This window comes from Ranitomeya variabilis, chromosome 3, assembly GCF_051348905.1.
Source record: "Ranitomeya variabilis isolate aRanVar5 chromosome 3, aRanVar5.hap1, whole genome shotgun sequence".
Classification (NCBI taxonomy): domain Eukaryota; kingdom Metazoa; phylum Chordata; class Amphibia; order Anura; family Dendrobatidae; genus Ranitomeya; species Ranitomeya variabilis.
Window position 1 is genome coordinate 432,318,467 of NC_135234.1, and position 19,430 is coordinate 432,337,896.

The window sequence follows — 19,430 nt, forward strand, 5'->3', positions numbered from 1 at the left end:
GTCATTACATGTCCCACACTGGTAACTCCCCCTTCATGTAAAAGAAGCCTTGTGGGCAGATTCTCATTCCAGTCAGTGTCCGCAACATAGATCTACTTAACAACTCATTTATTACATGTAAGAAAATTGTGGATTTCTCTGGAATATGACATTGGATTACAAATATCAAGAGATCTGTAATGCTGGTAGGTGTGGACCACTACACCACCAGCTGGACTCAACCTGGAGTGGCATGACTAAGCAACTATCGGTGTTCACCAGAGCCTATGGTGGTGAGGTTAGGCTTGGCTGCAGGCAGTTGCCAGCTGCCACTCCAGGGCAGTCCCCAGGACCACAGCAGCCGATCAAAGGGTTAGAGGCACAAGCACACGGCAAGGAGGAGATGAGACAGAGGTGAAGTCAGATGGTCCGAGATCGGTGCAGGCAGCACAGGACCAGAAAACGTAACAGAGGTCAGGAGAGTTCAGGCAGGATTGGTTAATGGGCCCGGGTCGTATATGGGCAGCTGGATACAGGAGGTTCCATGCACATAGATTGATGGAGCAGAAACCATGTTCGAGCAAGCAATGGTGGGTGGAGCTGCCTAAAATAGGCCCTGCTGGCAAGAAATAAGTCAGGGAACCAAATCTATGCAGGACACAGCAGAGTTAAATTCCTGTAGACCCCGGCCATGCCCCTGAGGCTAGATGGATTTCACATGTAGTAGCAGCAATACAGAGGAGCACAATTTAGCGGCATGGCCTACCGCGAGGAAAACCGCATGGTGAGTGGGGCGACACTTAGGACACACGCTAGTTGCCGCCATAACAGTATCATTTTATTCAGCTTCCTATGACCCACATGACCGTATAGACGGAGGGGACGATCCTGCTGCCAGATTCCTTTTAAGATATCCTATCTTGCAAGCACAGGAAGACAATACAAACTCCACATTAGTACAATATTATTGTGATCTCTTGTCTGGCATTGGGCACTTATACATCAATTATATACTATGTTATGTACAAACCGAAACAGAAATTATCCTGTGTACAGCATATACTAATAAGAATGGAAATGTTTTTGTAGGTTCTCCAACAATATCAGATGACATCAGAAATGTGGCAGGACAAAATAACTGCATGGTACGCAGAACACAGAGGAATTGCCAGGTATGCCAGGGGACCTTCTGCTAGAACTTATTCAAAAGTGGATCAATGTAAAATTCTTTATAGTCTCTGATGCTTGTTACATTTTCATCCCTTTACATTAGGTTTCTTCCTTCTTGAATGTCAGAATAGTTTATCTTGCTCATTCTATCTTGTAAACCTAATAGAAACTGCATGGCCAATTATAAGTCTATAGGATCAGATATAATAGACTGATAAAACTTGAAATAATCCAATATAATGGTGAAGTCTTTTATCACATGTCACATGTCTTCTGTCTTATTCTACAGAATTATTGATACATGGATCAAATAATAACATAGTTGAGCTATAATTACTTGATTCATCCCTCTGTTTTGTCTGTGATCTTTTAGAGATGAAGCAGAGATTAATTACTTAAAAATTGCACAAGACCTGGATATGTATGGCATGAACTACTTTCCAATATCAGTAAGTGAATTATTCCTTAATATTTATTATAGTTGATTTTTGCAGTATTACAAATTGTGTATACAACTGGCTATGAATGTAAGATAAAGGGGTTGTCTCATCCTGACAAGGCCATAGTATATGTTCTGTAACTAGCGAAGTGCGAGCGTGCTCTGATACGGTGTTATGCGAGTGCTAACAGGGTATCTTCGGCGTGCTTGAATACTATGTTTGAGTCGCTGTGGCTGCGGGTCTCACGGTTGTTCTTCAGCATTGCGGATTTCATTGGTGCACAATAGAGATAGCATAGAGCATCCATTTTTCACAATAATCCCACTTGTTTGGTCCTTAAATAGAAAATACAAATGGAATTCTCTAACACAAACGATAAAGTAGGCTGCAGGTGATTTACATTGCCTGATAATTGGGGAAGGAGTGTTCCTAGGAACACTTGTTTTCCGATAATTGTAAGTGTAAACAGGCTGCTGATCACCACTCATTCATTAGATGCAAAGATCTTTAAACCTGCTTAAAAAGCATCATTCTCAGCAGCACATTATCCTGTATATACAGAACATGTGCTGCTGAGAACAATGACATCGTCCAGTGCGCAGTGGTTGCACAGTGGGCCTGTGTAAACAGACTAGTAAATGACCGCTGATGAGCAAATAGTTAGCTGATCATCAGTGGTTGTTTAATGCCAAAGGTCCTATAATATAAGCCCTCTTTACTTAGGGTGCTTTTACATTGCGTTTTGCCACCCGTTAGTTGGTCCCGACGGTGCTTATATCCGAAGCCACCCCCGCAAAACAGGATTCTGGCGTATGGTGCGATGCGGCCATAGAGTAAAATACAAAGTGAACATGCGCTCTGTGGTGCATCATTTTCTGGCATATACGCCTACAGGAGGTGCACACTCTGGCGCAGTCTACTACATCTGGGTGTTCACCTCTGGTAGGTGCGTAGGCCCGAAAATGATGCACAACAAAGTGTGCACGTGCGCTCTGTCATCACCATTTTAGACTATGGCCTCATCCGCGCATACGCCTGAATCCCGTTTTGTGGGGGGGTTCGGACATAAGCCCTGACAGGACCAACAAATGAGTGGCAAAACACAGGGATAAAGCACTCATATTATGATCTTGTATTGGCCAAGCATGTATGTGTTATAAAAAACAACAATCAAGTATTCTCTGACACAGACTGTAGTTATCAGATATAGTCACCTATGCTTATGTTTGACTTACTTTATGAAAGATACTGTATACATTTTTTTTTTAAAGTATAATAAAGCACAGCATATTCCACTCCTTAAAATAATACATGCCTTGCATGGAACATTATTTATTGCATCTTGAATATAGATGGTGGAACCTAAGTATAACTGACTGTACTGCATGAAATTGTCACAATCCATGGATCTCCAGAGCACTAACTTTGAGTACATTTATTGTGCACTGGGGGTGTTTCACATATATTCACTTATTCGCCTGGCTGATGCCGATATTGTAATGTAGAGAACCCTTTATTCTAGATTTGTACAATGTCTTTATGTGTTTCAGGTTTTCAGAAAACAATGGTATACATTAATATGAATTATGCACTTTTTTTACATGGATTAGTTTGTGTTTTGTTTTATTATGCCTGTGGCTATATTTTTCTTCTGACTGCGCAATGTCCTTAGAGTGGTTTTCTGGCACCTCTATATTAGTTCACACTGACTCTAATATGTGGAATCCTAACATTGTGTAACGTAATGTTAGAATTTGGCTGTTTTCACACTCATGGCACTCATCTAGTGACTGTCTGCTTCATATGCAATTTGAATACCGACGATCACAGGCTGACTGTAGACAAGCGCAGGGAGTTTGAAAACATCCACATCCTAGCAGCATCCTTACACTGGATCCTTTATGGCATCTTGGACATCTTTGTATTTTTTAATATCCAAACAATACATCAGAATCTATTTTTTGGGAGAGAAAAAAAAGTCTACAAACATTTTTATTAAAAGGTACACCACCTTGCAAAAGGGTCTTCCTGTGTAACTTTAGTAGTTTTCAATTTTTTCAACACAACATGTTGTTTGATAAATTAAGTAAAACTATGAGGATGATATGCGATTTCCAAGCCATAAGCTTTTCTTCTGACATCTGGTTCTGTTCCTGGATCTATGCACAACTCTTATTTCTGTTTCTGAACATGTATGGTAAGTTTGGTTGTGTTCCTGTACAGTATTTACTGTATATAGTAAACTCAGTTCTGTTCACAAATCTATGTAGTAATCTTAGGGTTTTGTTTTTTAATATATGTAATAATCTTAGTTCTATTCCAATATCTATGTAATAGGCTTGGCTCTATTCCCGTATCTATGATCTATCTAGGATACATCATCTCTGAGACCGGACTGAGGAAGTGTCCGCCGTCCTGAAGTGGCCCTATCCTGATGGCCTGAAAGCAATTCAGTGGTTTCTGGGATTTGTGGACCTCCCCAATTTCTGCCTTGATCAGCTAGGTTGCTACCCTCAGGGTATGGACTCTTGAGGCTGAAAGTGCTTTTTTCCCTTAAAACAGGCCTTTTCTTCTGCTCTAGTGCTGCACAGACCGGACAGTAATAAGCAATTCTTTTTGAAGGTGAATGCTTCATCCTCTTGGGCCGATGCCGTTCTTACTCAGAAGTCTCCTACCGGACGTATGGTAACCTGCGGTTTCTTTTTCAAAGCATTCTTGGCTCTAAAATGCAAATACTCGATAGACGATCAAGAACTGTTGGTGATTAAATTGACTTTGCAGGAGTGGCTCTTTCTACTTGAAGGAGCGATTTTTATTATCTATACTGACCACAAGAGCTTAGCCTGTCTGTAGTTCGCACAGAGCCTAAATCTGCTTCAAGCCAGGTGGTCTTTGTTCTTCGCCCCCTTGATTTTGTTCTCCATTTCTGGCCGGCGAACAAGAATGCCAAGTCGGATACACTTTCTAGGTCCTTTCTGTCTTCTGAACAGGAGGAGGAGCCTCAGCACATTATTGATTCCTCCAAAATGCTTGGATTACTTGTCTCGGGTTCCATCCGGAAATATATTCGTCACTAAATCAGACAGGAGGCGGGTTCTTCAGTGGAGTCACTAATCTAAATTGGCTGGTCATGGATAGAAGAAAATCGCTCTTCTCATTTCACAGCATTATTGGTGGCCATTCCTGCACAAAGATATTGCAGATTTCGGCCTGTGTCTCCTGTGGCCAGAATAAGACTCCAAAACAGATTCCATATGGTCGATTACTTCCTCTGCCAGTATCGTAAGGTCCCTGGCAGCACATTAAAATGAACTACATTACCGATCTTCCAGTTTCGGCTGGAAATATCACATTTGGATAGTTGTGGACCGCTTCTCAAAGATGGACCACTTTATTCCATTGTCTGGTCTCCCTTCTGCCCCGGTACTTGTTGAGAATTTCATCCATAATTTCTTCGGTCTTCATGGCTTACCTCTCCATATAGTCTCTGATAGAGGCATTTAGTTCACATCTCGGTTGCTAAATGTAACCCTGGACTTCTCTTCAGCCTACCATCCCCAATCCAATGGCAAGGTAGAATGGGTCAACCGGATCCTAACCAGATTTTTGCAGCATTTCATCAATGCTCACCACAGTGATTGGGCCGGACTCCTGCCTTGGGCCAAATTCTCCTATAACAATCATGTGGGTGAGTCCTCAGCTAAATCTCCGTTTTTTATTTTGTATGGTTAACACCCCACTATTCCATTCCCTGTAACTACCTCCGACATTCCTGAGGCTGAGAATCTCACCAAGATCTTCTGTAGAATTTAGGAGAACGCCAAGGCCACTTTAGTGAAGTCTTTGCAATGGATGAAGAGACACGCGGACAAGAGGTGTTTAGATATGCCTCTGTTCCATCCTGTGGACAAGGTTTGACTTTCTTCTAAGTTTGTCCATCTCAATCTACCTTCGTACAAGTTGGGTCCTCGTTTTATTGGTCCATTCAAGGTTATCAAACAGATAAATGCCATATGCTCAAGCTCCCGGCCTCTTTACGAATGCCCAATTCATTCCACGTATCTCCCCTCAAGTCTATCGTCTTTAGCTCCTTTTTTCAAGGACCCGGGTCACTGCTGCTCTAGTCAGCTCTGAACATGTTTTCGAGTTAGAAAATATTCTGACCACCAAAATGGAAAGAGGAAAAACTTTTTTCTTGTGGATTAGAAGGTCCTGAGGAGAGGTCATAGGAGCCCATGGAGAACATCCATGCCCCTCTCGTTATGGAGAGATTTCTTGTGGACCTGAAGAAGACTGGGAGTAAAGAGGAAGTTACTGTAGTGTCGGTGTCACTTCGTACTTCCCTTCCTCCTCTCCCCTGGCAGGGAACCCGTCTCACTGACCGCTCAGGGCTTCAACTCATGCTATCTCTTGCTGCTGCGGCCTCCTGGGGTCTGCATACTTCTGGCAGATCTGTGGGCACCGCACTTAGGGCGCGCGTTCGCTCCCAGTCTCTTGAAAAGACAGCGTGGACTGTTCTAAAGTCTCCCCAGCCAATGGCTGGGAGATACTTATTATTTAAAACACCTCCACCTGTTGGGGAGTATCTGAGCAATGTGTTCACTCTGCTTGCCTGCATTCTTGCTAATCCTTAGCTCCCCTGTACTAGTATACCTGCCAGCACCTGCCTGTACTGTATACCAGCAGTACCTGCCAGCACCTTTCGTGCCTGCCTTTATACCAGCCCTGACTGCTTGTATACAAGCCAGCATCTGCCATGCCTTACTGTATACCAGTCGACTCTGCCTGCACCTACTGTGTCTCCCTGTTCAACAGCCGTGCCTGCCAACACCTGCCGTGTCTTCCTGTATACCAGCCATGGCTGCCGTTCCCGTATACCTACCGTGTCTGCCTGTGCCAGCCGAGCCTTCCTATTTCTGCCCGTTCCAGCTTCTTACCCCTTTGGAGGTCAGATGCCATGTGTCTGAGGTCTGTCCTGGAGTAGTACCTGGCGTCCATCTGAAGCCAAGTCTAACCACACTTTTCAGGGGCTCTAGCGAAGAGTCAGGTGTTCGCCTAGTTATGCCTCTCCAGACTCTCCTCTGTCCATGGCACATGGAATTTGTGTAGCCAATGTAGACATATATATACCTATTTATTGTGAATATTATATTCTAAATATTGGATGTAAAATGTATGTTCCTTTCGGATGTTTTAGATGTTTCTAAACCTGTGTGTGTTTTGGTTGGTTTGGAAATAAATTCTTTGTACCATTACAGATTTTGTGGTGATCCTGAATTTATGCATGAGCTTTTTCTTGGCAGAATTACCTTAACTACTAGATATGTATTTAGGATCCTGATGTTTCACATCTGAGACAGACAAATAGTTATATGGTTATCATGGTCTACATGACATAACTATGCTGCATCAAAAATATTACAGTACTAATTTTTTGACCTTCGGAATGTTCATGCAGTTACTGACAGCTAAATAATTTATCTATGATTGCACATGCTTGTGCAATCCCAATGTGAAAATAACACCAGACATCATTTTTTGAATGCTAAAGATGGGCCGCCGCAACCCTTGAGCCATAGCTTTATGAATTCCCCTAGGCTACAATTTGCCATCCAGACTGAAGAGCAGGAATCCATCCCTATGTGCTGTGCTGAGGATAGCAAAGATCACTGCAGCTCATTTTCCTGTCCCCAGCTCCCAATTGAATGTGCAAATTAGAGATAGAGCATGCAGAGGGAAAAATTGGTGGAAAAGCGCACATTGGACAGCTTATTCTGAAAAGTTACTTGAAAGTGATTAACCTTTAAATGTATTTGTATATGGTTTCACATACTTTAATTTGCTGATGATTGCTCAAAGGCCAGGTCATGAAACCTTCACACCGGGTGCCCACTATCTGGAACTAGCAACGCTTTGGATGCACCGCATGTTCCCTGGGTCTAAAGCACTGCCTTCTATTGAACGTAGGTAAATTTGCATGTGTATCCTGAACCATGAGGACTTACTGCGTTTCAATACATTCTATTAATGTAGTATCTCTTGCAGAGACTAGCATCTGGAAAGATGTGCCGCATGTTAGTCTCCGCGGGTGACATACTGATAGGGAATTTAGATTGTGAGCCCCATTGGGGACAGCGAAAATAATGTCTGTAAAGCGCTGCGGAATATGTTAGCGCTATATAAAAATAAATATTATTATTATCTGTGGACGCATAGTGGATCCACTATGCTATCACAGTTGGCCACCGCGGGTTTGACGCTGCATAAATACGCAGCATCAAACCCGCAGCAACTCCCAATCGTGACACATACCCACATAGATCCCTCAAATCACCACTCTGATACGCTCATATCAGCAAGCAAGCAATCAAGTTCAGTTCTTGCATGAGTAAGATCACAGAGCCATTTATGTGCTAAATGGAAAGTCTATGGGCCTCTACACATAATAGAGTACAGGCTATATGTAAAATTGTAAGGGAATGCTGAGATTAAATAAAATTTATATACAGTGATATGCTATATCTTTAGATATTGACATTTGTTATGTTTTTTCTTCCCCTTTTTTTCAATATTTCCAGGAAACTAAGGATGATTCCGATATACTGCTTGGTGTTGATGCAAAGGGAGTCCATATTTACAGTAGAAATAACAAAATATCACCATTAAAGTCTTTCAAATGGGGTGACATCAGAAATATTTCTTATAATTCCAAAAAAGTAAGTGAACATATGTCACAATACATATATATTGTTGTATTGTACTTCTGGTCTCTTTGCAATTGTTAAATGAATTTTAGGCAATGTGATCTATATAGCTAGTTGAAAAAGCACCAACATTAACATAAAGCCAGAATGATCTCATGATTAAATGTAATTTGTCATTTTGTTTTCTATGGTTGGATAAAGTGTTGCCATGTAAACAGGCTGCGGGTCACCCAATGAACAAGCCAAATTCGCACTGTTGAGAACAAGTAAAAGTTGTACAGTGAGCAATTTAGTATAGTATGCTCAGTGCACATAATTTATTGTGCTCTGCAAGTGTAAACATGCATTCAATCGACCACCGATCAGTAAAAGTTTACCTCGCAGTTCCACATAACGTCACTAATATGTCGAGGGTAACGCAGTACGGTCTCCCCACTTTCACCAACATGACATTCCACACCACCTGGGGATACGTAATATCAGCTTGGCACAGTTTACACAGACACCCCCTGTCCACATGGCACAGGGAGGTGAGAGAGAGGGTTGCCCACACAATCATCGGCATGGCTGACAGGCTGAGTGACCAGTAACACCAGTGAAACAGAGCCTTGCCAGCTTGGTAGGACTGCCGACAGTTCCTTGTTACATATAAGCCTGGTCTGTTACCAGGATTACTGTATATAGGGTCAGAAACCAGCCACAGTAGCATGTGAAGGTTAAACCGAGAACACATACATGTGGATTCGTGGATCGAAATAAAAGTGCAGTCCATGGTTAAATTTGATATTTATTTGCCTTAAGGTCACACTAGACAAAACACAATGGTTATACATATACAAGTCAGATATGCAAGTACAGGTGGTAGTACAATAAGTATGAACAGATTATACAAAAGTCAGTTACCAGTTAGATGCTAGGTCTTGATTCTGCACAGCCACAAGGGAGGTGTGGCGTGCCAGCAGTTTCCTGTTTCTTTCAACACGATACGATGGTGAGACCTCCCTTAGAAGAGAACACTGGGCCACAGCACGAGCACTTAACCCCTTGGTTGGTCTTTCCCGCCTTTGGGCTGGTCCTTGTTTCCGTCCCCTTGGGTCTGTTAGCTGAAACTACAAAACCTATGATGGATCATAACTTCTCAACAGAATGTCATAAAGAGGCAGTTTTGGCACCATCGGATCTAGCCGAACCCCCATTATGCTTGGAGACCAAAACGGCTTCACTACTGTTTCCGCGATCTTGGAAATGTAACCGTTATATGGCTAGGATGCACGATGACTGCATAACTGATAATGGCATTAAAGCACCCACCTGTCTGGCGGGGGAGGGGGGTTGTTTGAAGCAGTTAAGCAGCTTGGCTCCCAGCAGGATTTTGCCCTGCCATAAAGGCTTTTGTCCCAGCTAGGCTTCTAGAGGTGTGAGTTTTTCCACTTGGAGCTTTTGAAGCTCTACCACCTGCTGAGCCAGGTGTCCTCTCAGCTTCACATTTTGTCACAGTAATAATAGTGTGCAGTGGGTTGGTCCTTGTTAAGAAACCCTTATATTGAAATTCAGCCTGTGTCCAGTGTATATAGGTAAATGTAAATTGTTGATGAAATACTGATGATTTTGGTGTAATACTTTATCATTTCAGCTGAAGTTTACACCTGTTGATAAAAAAGCTGAAACTTTCAAATTCTATTCTAAAGAGCAAAATGTGAATAAACTGGTAAGTCAATAAAAAATAAAAGGCAGAACCTATCAACTGAACGCTTATGCAATGCTAAACCCCTTGTATAATCATATTAAAGCATCATCTGTCATCAGCTTTGCCCACACTAACTGAATACATTCTGAATACATCTGATGAACTCAGTCTTCATCCATCCTTTCATCCAAGGGAGTGGGCTCAGTCACAATTTTGTTTAAGAATACTGCCATGACTGAAGAATAGTATTTAATGAAGCACTGTCATTAAAGTTTTTATCTTCAGAATATATTGCAATCATCCACCTCTTTCTGACCCAACATCTCAAAAATTGGGTAAACAAACAAACGCACAGAAATTGTGATAAACTCCAAGTGCTGATTAGACAAAAATGGGTTGTCATCAGTCGGGATTTGGTGCAGAAAGTGGTATCCAACATGCCAAGTTGAATTGCAGAATTCTTGAAAAATAAGCATCAACACTGTAAATATTGAATCTTTGCATAAACTTGATCTGTTTGTCAATAAAAGTTTCAAAAAACTAAAGCACCACACCAGCGTTTTTTTTTTTTTTTTTTCATTTTATTGCAGCACTGGAGTGGTGAAACTAATCCAAGGTCCCTGCCCCTAGTCTTATACTTACCTGCCGCCTTCTTCTGTTACCTGTGCAGCTCCGGTCTGCCTTCTCCAGGTTGTGACCTGCCGGATCACTCCAGTGTTTGCTGTTTGTGAGAGCCAGAACGAGGTCCTCATAGACGTACACTGAGAGCTTGTGACCATTATAACTTATTTCTAGTCAGCCAAAAGTTCTAATTGCAACTGGAAGAATATGACTGGAGCGGCAAAGGGAACAGCAGAAGAAAGCACCTGGTAAGTATAATACCAGGGGCAGGGAACTTAGATTAGTGGTACCACTCCAGCACTGTAATAAAAAAAACAACATGGAGTGGTGCTTTACGAAAAGTTTATAATTGTACTTCAGTGACCATAGAAATATTTGACTAAAAAAATCTAAAAAAAACTGAAGCAGAAAACCTAAATTTATGTCCGTCTGAAAACTTTTAGCCACAACTGTAGTATGTAATTATTATTAAACGTATGTAACCTATTATTGTGAATACGTAGATCTTGCATCTCTGCATCGAAAACCACAATTTATTCTTAACGAAAAGGAAGGTGGATTCAGTAGAGATTCAGCAAATAAAAACGCAAGCCAAAGAAGAAAAAGCCAGGAAAAAGGTAATAAAAGTGGTCCAGTAATCAATCTATCTATCTATCTATCTATTGATCTGACCAGCTTAATTTTGTTAGATCATCAAATTATGCAATTCTGTTAGATCAGATCTAACAGCTTTAAAGGTAAGCTGTCAGGTCCCCCATGCCCCCAGACCACCAGCAGTTGTGTCTGCATATATAAATACCCTGCCTAACAGTCTCTTTATTACATTACACATAAACAGATCTATAGAAAAAGTATTTCTAAAGTCCATTTATGATATGACAATGAGGCCTTTGGCTAGTCGATGTGGCGTGAGTGTCCTCAGACTAGTCGGCCCCCTTAGCATGTTATCACTCCGCTTTGGGCGTGATAACATGGCTTACAAGAGCTGGCGTCATCTCAAGCGCTATACATACCTCGTGCATGCTCCCTGCTACTTTCCTGTTGTGAATTCTGCTTTTGGGCTCCCTCCGGTGGTTGTAGGTGGTAATGCAGTTGTCCCTGAGTTGCAGTCCTGGTCAGGTGTATCTGCTGATTGCAGTTCTGACTGGGGTATTTAGGCATGCAGGATTCATTAGTCCTTGCCAGTTGTCCATGGTTGTTGGGTGGTTTTTGGTCCTGGTTTGGTTCCTTCTGCCTTCTGCCAAATCAGCAAAGATAAGTGTCTGGTTTTGTTTCTGTGGCACACATGCTGTGCGCTTAATAATTCTGTGCTATTCAGTGTTTTTTTTTGTCCAGCTTAGATTGTGTCAGTATTTTCTCAGTCTTGTTGGATTCTCTGGAGTGGCAGATATACATTCCATGTCTTTAGTTAGATTGTGGAACTTTTTGTATTATCTGCTGTGGATATTTTTGGAAGGGTTATAATACTGACCGCTTAGTATTCTGTCCTATCTTTCCCTATTTAGCTAGAGTGGCCTCTTTTGCTGAATCCTGTTTTCTGCCTGCGTGTGTCTTTCCTCTCCTACTCACAGTCAATATTCGTGGGGGGCTGCCTATCCTTTGGGGTTCTGCTCTGAGGCAAGGTAGTATTCCTATTTCCATCTTTAGGGGTATTTAGTCCTCCGGCTGTGTCGAGGTGTCTAGGGTTTGTTAGGCACACCCCACGGCTACTTCTAGTTGCGGTGTTAGTTCAGGTTTTGCGGTCAGTACAGTTTCCACCTACTCCAGAGAAAGTTCATGCGGCTCCAAAGTCACTGGATCATAACAGTACAACTGGCCCACTATGAGTTAAATGCATCTCCGAAGAAGGGAAGAAAGGTGTTGAGTCATTTTTTTTTCTGCAGTTTGCTTTGCCTTTTCTTCCCTCTTTTTCTCTGGGTGGCTAAGGAGTCTTGTGTTAGCATGGATGTTCAGGAATTAGCTTCTCGTGTAGACCAGCTTGCTGCTAGGGTACAGGGAATTTCTGATTATATTGTTCAGACTCCTGTTTTAGAGCCGAAGATTCCTACTCCTGATTTGTTTTTTGGTGACAGGTCCAAATTTTTGAGTTTTAAAAACAACTGTAAACTGTTTTTTGCTTTGAGACCTCGATCCTCTGGGGATTCTATTCAGCAGGTTAAAATCGTCATTTCCCTGCTGCGTGGTGATCCACAGGATTGGGCATTTTCCCTGGAATCTGGGAATCCGGCTTTGCTTAATGTAGATTCCTTTTTTCAGGCTTTAGGACCATTATATGATGAACCTAATTCTGTGGATCAAGCGGAGAAGACCTCCTTGGCCCTATCTCAGGGTCAAGAGGCGGCAGAATTGTTTTGTCAGAAATTTAGAAAATGGTCTGTGTTGACTAAATGGAATGATGATGCTTTGGCTGCAATTTTCAGAAAGGGTCTTTCTGAATCCGTTAAAGATGTTATGGTGGGGTTTCCCACGCCTGTCGGTCTGAGTGATTCTATGTCTTTGGCCATTCAGATTGATCGGCGCTTGCGGGAGCGCAGAACTGTGCGCGCTGTGGCGTTGTCCTCAGAGCAGAGTCCTGAGCCAATGCAGTGTGATAGGATTCTGTCTAGGACAGAACGACAAGGACTCAGACGTCAGAATAGGTTGTGTTATTATTGTGGCGATGCTTCTCATGTCATTTCAGTGTGCCCTAAATGGACAAAGAGGATCGCTAGTTCATTTAACCATCAGTACTGTACAACCTAAATTTCTGTTATCGGTGTCCTTGATCTGCTCATTGTCATCATTTTCTGTCTTGGCGTTTGTGGATTCAGGCGCCGCTTTGAACTTAATGGACCTTGAGTTTGCCAGGCGTTGTGGTTTCCCCTTGCAGCCCTTGCAGAACCTTATTCCTTTAAGGGGCATTGATGCTACACCTTTGGCTAAAAATAAGCCCCAGTTTTGGACACAGGTGACCATGCGTATGGTACCAGCCCATCAGGAAGATTGTCGATTTCTGGTATTGCATAATTTACATGATGCTATCGTGTTGGGTTTTCCGTGGTTGCAGGTACATAATCCTGTGTTGGATTGGAAGTCTATGTCTGTGACTAGTTGGGGTTGTCAGGGGGTTCATAATGATGTTCCTTTAATGTCCATCTCCTCTTCTTCCTCTTCCGAAATTCCAGAGTTTTTGTCTGATTTTCAGGATGTATTCGATGAGCCCAAGTCCAGTTCTCTTCCACCGCACAGGGACTGTGATTGTGCTATTGATTTGATTCCAGGCTGTAAGTTTCCTAAGGGCCGACTCTTCAATCTGTCTGTGCCTGAACATACCGCTATGCGGAGTTATGTTAAGGAGTCTTTGGAGAAAGGGCATATTCGGCCATCTTCTTCACCGATGGGAGCGGGATTTTTTTTTGTTGCTAAGAAGGATGGCTCCTTGAGACCCTGTATTGATTATCGCCTCTTGAATAAGATCACGGTCAAGTTTCAATACCCTTTACCTTTGCTTTCCAATTTGTTTGCTAGGATTAAGGGAGCTAGTTGGTTTACGAAGATTGACCTTCGGGGGGCGTATAATCTTGTTCATATTAAGCAGGGTGATGAATGGAAAACTGCGTTCAATACGCCCGAGGGCCATTTTGAATACCTTGTGATGCCGTTCGGGCTCACTAATGCTCCATCTGTTTTTCAATCTTTCATGCATGATATCTTCCGGACTTATATTGATAAATTCTTGATTGTATATTTGGACGATATTTTGATTTTTTCTGATGATTGGGAGTCTCATGTGGAACAGGTCAGGATGGTATTTCAGATCCTTCGTGACAATGCTTTGTTTGTGAAGGGGTCTAAGTGTCTCTTTGGGGTGCAGAGGGTTTCTTTTTTGGGTTTTATTTTCTCTCCTTCATCTATTGAGATGGATCCGGTTAAGGTTCAGGCCATTCATGATTGGATTCAACCCACGTCCGTAAAGAGCCTTCAGAAATGTTTGGGTTTTGCAAATTTTTATCGCCGTTTCATTGCTAACTTTTCCAGCGTGGTTAAACCCTTCACCGATTTGAAGAAAAAAGGCGCTGATGTGGCGAATTGGTCCTCTGCGGCTGTTTCTGCCTTTCAGGAGCTTAAACGTCGATTTACTTCTGCTCCGGTGTTGCGCCAACCGGATGTTTCCCTTCCGTTTCAGGTTGAGATTGACGCTTCTGAGATTGGCGCAGGGGCCGTTTTGTCCCAGAGGGATCATGTTGGTTCCTTGCTGAAACCGTGTGCATTCTTTTCCCGTAAATTTACGCCTGCTGAACGCAATTATGATGTCGGCAATCGGGAGTTGTTGGCTATGAAGTGGGCATTTGAGGAGTGGCGACATTGGCTGGAGGGAGCTAAGCACCGTATTGTGGTCTTGACCGATCATAAGAATTTGATTTACCTCGAGTCTGCCAAGCGGCTGAATCCTAGACAGGCTCGATGGTCCTTGTTTTTTTCCCGTTTTGATTTTGTGGTCTCGTATCTTCCGGGTTCTAAGAATATTAAGGCTGATGCTCTTTCTAGGAGTTTTTTGCCTGATTCTCCTGAGGTCCTTGAACTGGTCGGCATTCTGAAAGAAGGTGTGGTTCTTTCTGCTATTTCCCCTGATTTACGACGGGTTCTTCAGGAATTTCAGGCTGACAGACCTGATCGTTGTCCAGTGGGGAAACTGTTTGTTCCTGACAGATGGACTAGTAGAGTGATTTCTGAGGTTCACTGTTCTGTGTTGGCTGGTCATCCTGGTATTTTTGGTACCAGAGACTTGGTTGGTAGGTCCTTTTGGTGGCCTTCTTTATCACGTGATGTGCATTCTTTTGTGCAGTCCTGTGGGACTTGTGCGCGGGCCAAGCCTTGTTGTTCCCGTGCTAGTGGGTTGCTTTTGCCATTTCCGGTCCCTGAGAGGCCCTGGACGCATATTTCTATGGATTTTATTTCTGATCTTCCGGTTTCCCAGAGGATGTCGGTTATCTGGGTTGTTTGTGACCGGTTTTCTAAGATGGTTCATTTGGTGCCTTTGCCTAAATTGCCTTCCTCTTCAGATTTAGTTTTGTTGTTTTTTCAGCATGTGGTTCGTTTGCATGGTATTCCGGAGAATATTGTGTCTGACAGAGGTTCCCAGTTTGTTTCTAGGTTTTGGCGGGCCTTTTGTGCTAGGCTGGGCATTGATTTATGTTTTTCCTCTGCATGTCATCCTCAGACAAATGGCCAAATCGAGCGAACTAATCAGACCTTGGAGACTTATTTGAGATGCTTTGTGTCTGCTGATCAGGATGATTGGGTGGCCTTTTTGCCATTGGCCCAGTTTGCCCTTAATAATCGGGCTAGTTCGGCTACTTTGGTTTCGCCTTTTTTTTTGTAATTTTGGTTTTCATCCTCGTTTTTCTTCTGGGCAGGTTGAGCCTTCTGACTGTCCTGGTGTGGATTCGGTGGTTGACAGGTTACAGCAGATTTGGGCTCATGTGGTGGACAATTTGGTGTCATCTCAGGAGGAGGCTCAACGTTTTGCTAACCGTCGTCGGTGTGTTGGTTCCCGGCTTCAGGTTGGGGATCTGGTCTGGTTGTCTTCCCGTCATGTTCCTATGAAGGTTTCTTCTCCTAAGTTTAAGCCTCGGTTTATTGGTCCTTATAGGATTTCTGGGATTATTAATCCGGTGTCTTTTCGATTGGCGCTTCCTGCCTCTTTTGCTATCCATAATGTCTTCCATAGATCTTTATTGCGGAAATATGTGGTACCCGTTGTTCCCTCTGTTGATCCTCCGGCCCCTGTGTTGGTTGATGGGGAGTTGGAGTATGTGGTTGAGAAGATTTTGGATTCTCGTTTTTCGAGGCGGAGGCTTCAGTATCTTGTCAAATGCAAGGGTTATGGCCAGGAGGATAATTCTTGGGTTTTTGCCTCTGATGTCTATGCTGCTGATTTGGTTCATGCTTTTCATCTGGCTCGTCCTGATCGGCCTGGGGGCTCTGGTGAGGGTTCGGTGACCCCTCCTCAAGGGGGGGGGTACTGTTGTGAATTCTGCTTTTGGGCTCCCTCCGGTGGTTGTAGGTGGTAATGCAGTTGTCCCTGAGTTGCAGTCCTGGTCAGGTGTATCTGCTGATTGCAGTTCTGACTGGGGTATTTAGGCGTGCAGGATTCATTAGTCCTTGCCAGTTGTCCATGGTTGTTGGGCGGTTTTTGGTCCTGGTTTGGTTCCTTCTGCCTTCTGCCAAATCAGCAAAGATAAGTGTCTGGTTTTGTTTCTGTGGCACACATGCTGTGTGCTTAATAATTCTGTGCTATTCAGTGTTTTTTTTTGTCCAGCTTAGATTGTGTCAGTATTTTCTCAGTCTTGTTGGATTCTCTGGAGTGGCAGATATACATTCCATGTCTTTAGTTAGATTGTGGAACTTTTTGTATTATCTGCTGTGGATATTTTTGGAAGGGTTTTAATACTGACCGCTTAGTATTCTGTCCTATCTTTCCCTATTTAGCTAGAGTGGCCTCTTTTGCTGAATCCTGTTTTCTGCCTGCATGTGTCTTTCCTCTCCTACTCACAGTCAATACTCGTGGGGGGCTGCCTATCCTTTGGGGTTCTGCTCTGAGGCAAGGTAGTATTCCTATTTCCATCTTTAGGGGTATTTAGTCCTCTGGCTGTGTCGAGGTGTCTAGGGTTTGTTAGGCACACCCCACGGCTACTTCTAGTTGCGGTGTTAGTTCAGGTTTTGCGGTCAGTATAGTTTCCACCTACTCCAGAGAAAGTTCATGCGGCTCCAAAGTCACCGGATCATAACACTTTCCCTCACTGCATTGATCATCTGATGCCAGGTTTACGCATCTCAGCTTCAGAGAGGAGCACTGCGCATGATCAGAAGTCTCCCACACTTCCAGTCATGCGCAGTGTGCCTCTCTGAAGCAGGGACGCATTCACCCAGCTTCGGAGGATCAATGCAGTGAGGGAAAGATGCTGCAAACATGAACAATGTATGTATAGCGCTTGAGATGACGCCAGCTCTTGCAAGCCATGTTATCACGCCAACAGGGGCGCGATAACATGCTAAGGGGGCCGTCTAGTCTGAGGACACTCACGCCACATCGACTAGCCAACGGCCTCTGTCATATCATAAATGGACTTTAGAAATACTTTTTCTATAGATCTGTTTATGTGTTTAAGGTAATAAAGGGACAGCTAGGCAAGGTATTTATATAAGTAGACACAATTTCTGGTGGTCTTAGGGCATGGGGGACCTGACAGGTTCCCTTTAAGCAAATGTAACACCCAGTAATGGGAAACTATATAAACGTTGCATGTACTGTATACCAAGTAATACTGCAGTTAATTTTTCTTGTGTTTTCTTTAGGCTCTTGCACTCAGTGCATGCAAGGTCATGACCTCCCTTTCTTTGAGCTGGACATTACATTTATATAGCTTCCCATTGCTGGGTGTACGTAGCTGGGTCCTGGTCCTGCTTGGCCCTTATTTACATTGAGGTCATTTTTGACACATAGTAAGATTTTGATACTAGAGGACAGGACCAGCCTGACTGGGTACACCTTGGAGCTGGTGGAATGGCTTCTGATTAAAAAAATGTGTTTAATATGTACCCTATGTTATTTGTATGCACTATTGCTGTTACTATATATATGTTCATTTTTACGTTTTGTTCGAACATGTTCCTACACAACTGCTCCTTGCAACTTATACTTCAATTCACTTTGTTTTGATTTAGAAAACCATGTATTATTTCCCTTACACTTTACAAATTTTTGCTACTTAGTGTTGGTATATTACATAAAATCCCAATTAAAAAAATACATTTAAATTTGTGGGTTTAATGTGAAAAAAATTGAAAAAGTTTATGGGATATGAATACTATTTCAAGATACTATATACAATGTGAGACAGTGACAGGTAATATATGTGAGAGGCGATATGTATCCCCCCAGGATGCGCACAGAAGTGTATTGAGGCCATTGGATTTCATTGCAGTCACAGGCATATACAGATATGTGCAAAATAAAAGTAAGTTTGGTCTTGGACAAGCTATTTGCCCAAGGCAGATTTAAGAAAACCCAGCATGGGCTTTTATTTTTGGAGCGAACTACAGGATGGTAGTCGGGCAGTTTGCTCCCTCCTGGCTGGGTCTTACAAGTGGCCCATGGCCACACATTCTATTTGAAAACCCAGCAGCAAAGGGTTGGGTGTGTCAGTCTTGGTTTGTAAACTGCAGGGCTGATGGCTCTGCAAGGCTCAGCCAATGTGAAGTAACATGGAGCCAAGCAAAGCCAAAAGGCCTGGCACCCCTCAGCGTGACACGGTGGTGCAGTCGTCCATGGCATCCGGTCTCTTATACGGATTGTTTTGATTCCCGGCTGCGATCCAGAGGATACTATTTGTTTTCTGTTTGTGAGTACATTGGACATTAAAATCACTTTGTTTTGAACTTTCTTGTGGTCACTGCCTGTCTGTCACACTGCACCAACCCCACTGCACTACATAGTGGGCAGTGTGAACTGAGGCATACCTGAAAACGTGCTGCATGTCTGTGATTAAGCCTGCATTGCTACAGCTCAAGCCTGCTAACAAGATGGAGGAAATACTCAGGCAGTTGGCCCTCACCCAGCAGCAGCAAGAGGAGCAGCAGCAGGAGCTGCAGCAACAGCATAATGATCAACAGCATCAAACAAATAACCTGTTGGTGCAGCAGATTGCGGCTCTGCGAGAGACATCCACACAAGCGACCACATTCCGTTCGGAGGTACAAAGTCCGGTCAGGGCTGAGGAAGATGAGTCCTGAGGACGACATGAAGGCCTTCCTCACCGTGTTGGAGCACACAGCAGTGTGGGAGAG

At 43.2% G+C, this 19,430-nt stretch overlaps 1 protein-coding gene across 1 annotated transcript in view; it reads left to right on the top strand.

The window, feature by feature from the left end:
- Positions 1-19,430, top strand: part of LOC143816256 (merlin-like) — a 109,692-nt gene that overhangs the window by 65,150 nt on the left and 25,112 nt on the right. The window contains exons 8-12 of the mRNA XM_077296421.1: positions 1,069-1,151; positions 1,523-1,598; positions 8,168-8,305; positions 9,927-10,001; positions 11,105-11,218. Of these exons, the coding sequence (XP_077152536.1) occupies positions 1,069-1,151; positions 1,523-1,598; positions 8,168-8,305; positions 9,927-10,001; positions 11,105-11,218 (486 nt within the window). The remainder of the gene's footprint in view (positions 1-1,068; positions 1,152-1,522; positions 1,599-8,167; positions 8,306-9,926; positions 10,002-11,104; positions 11,219-19,430) is intronic.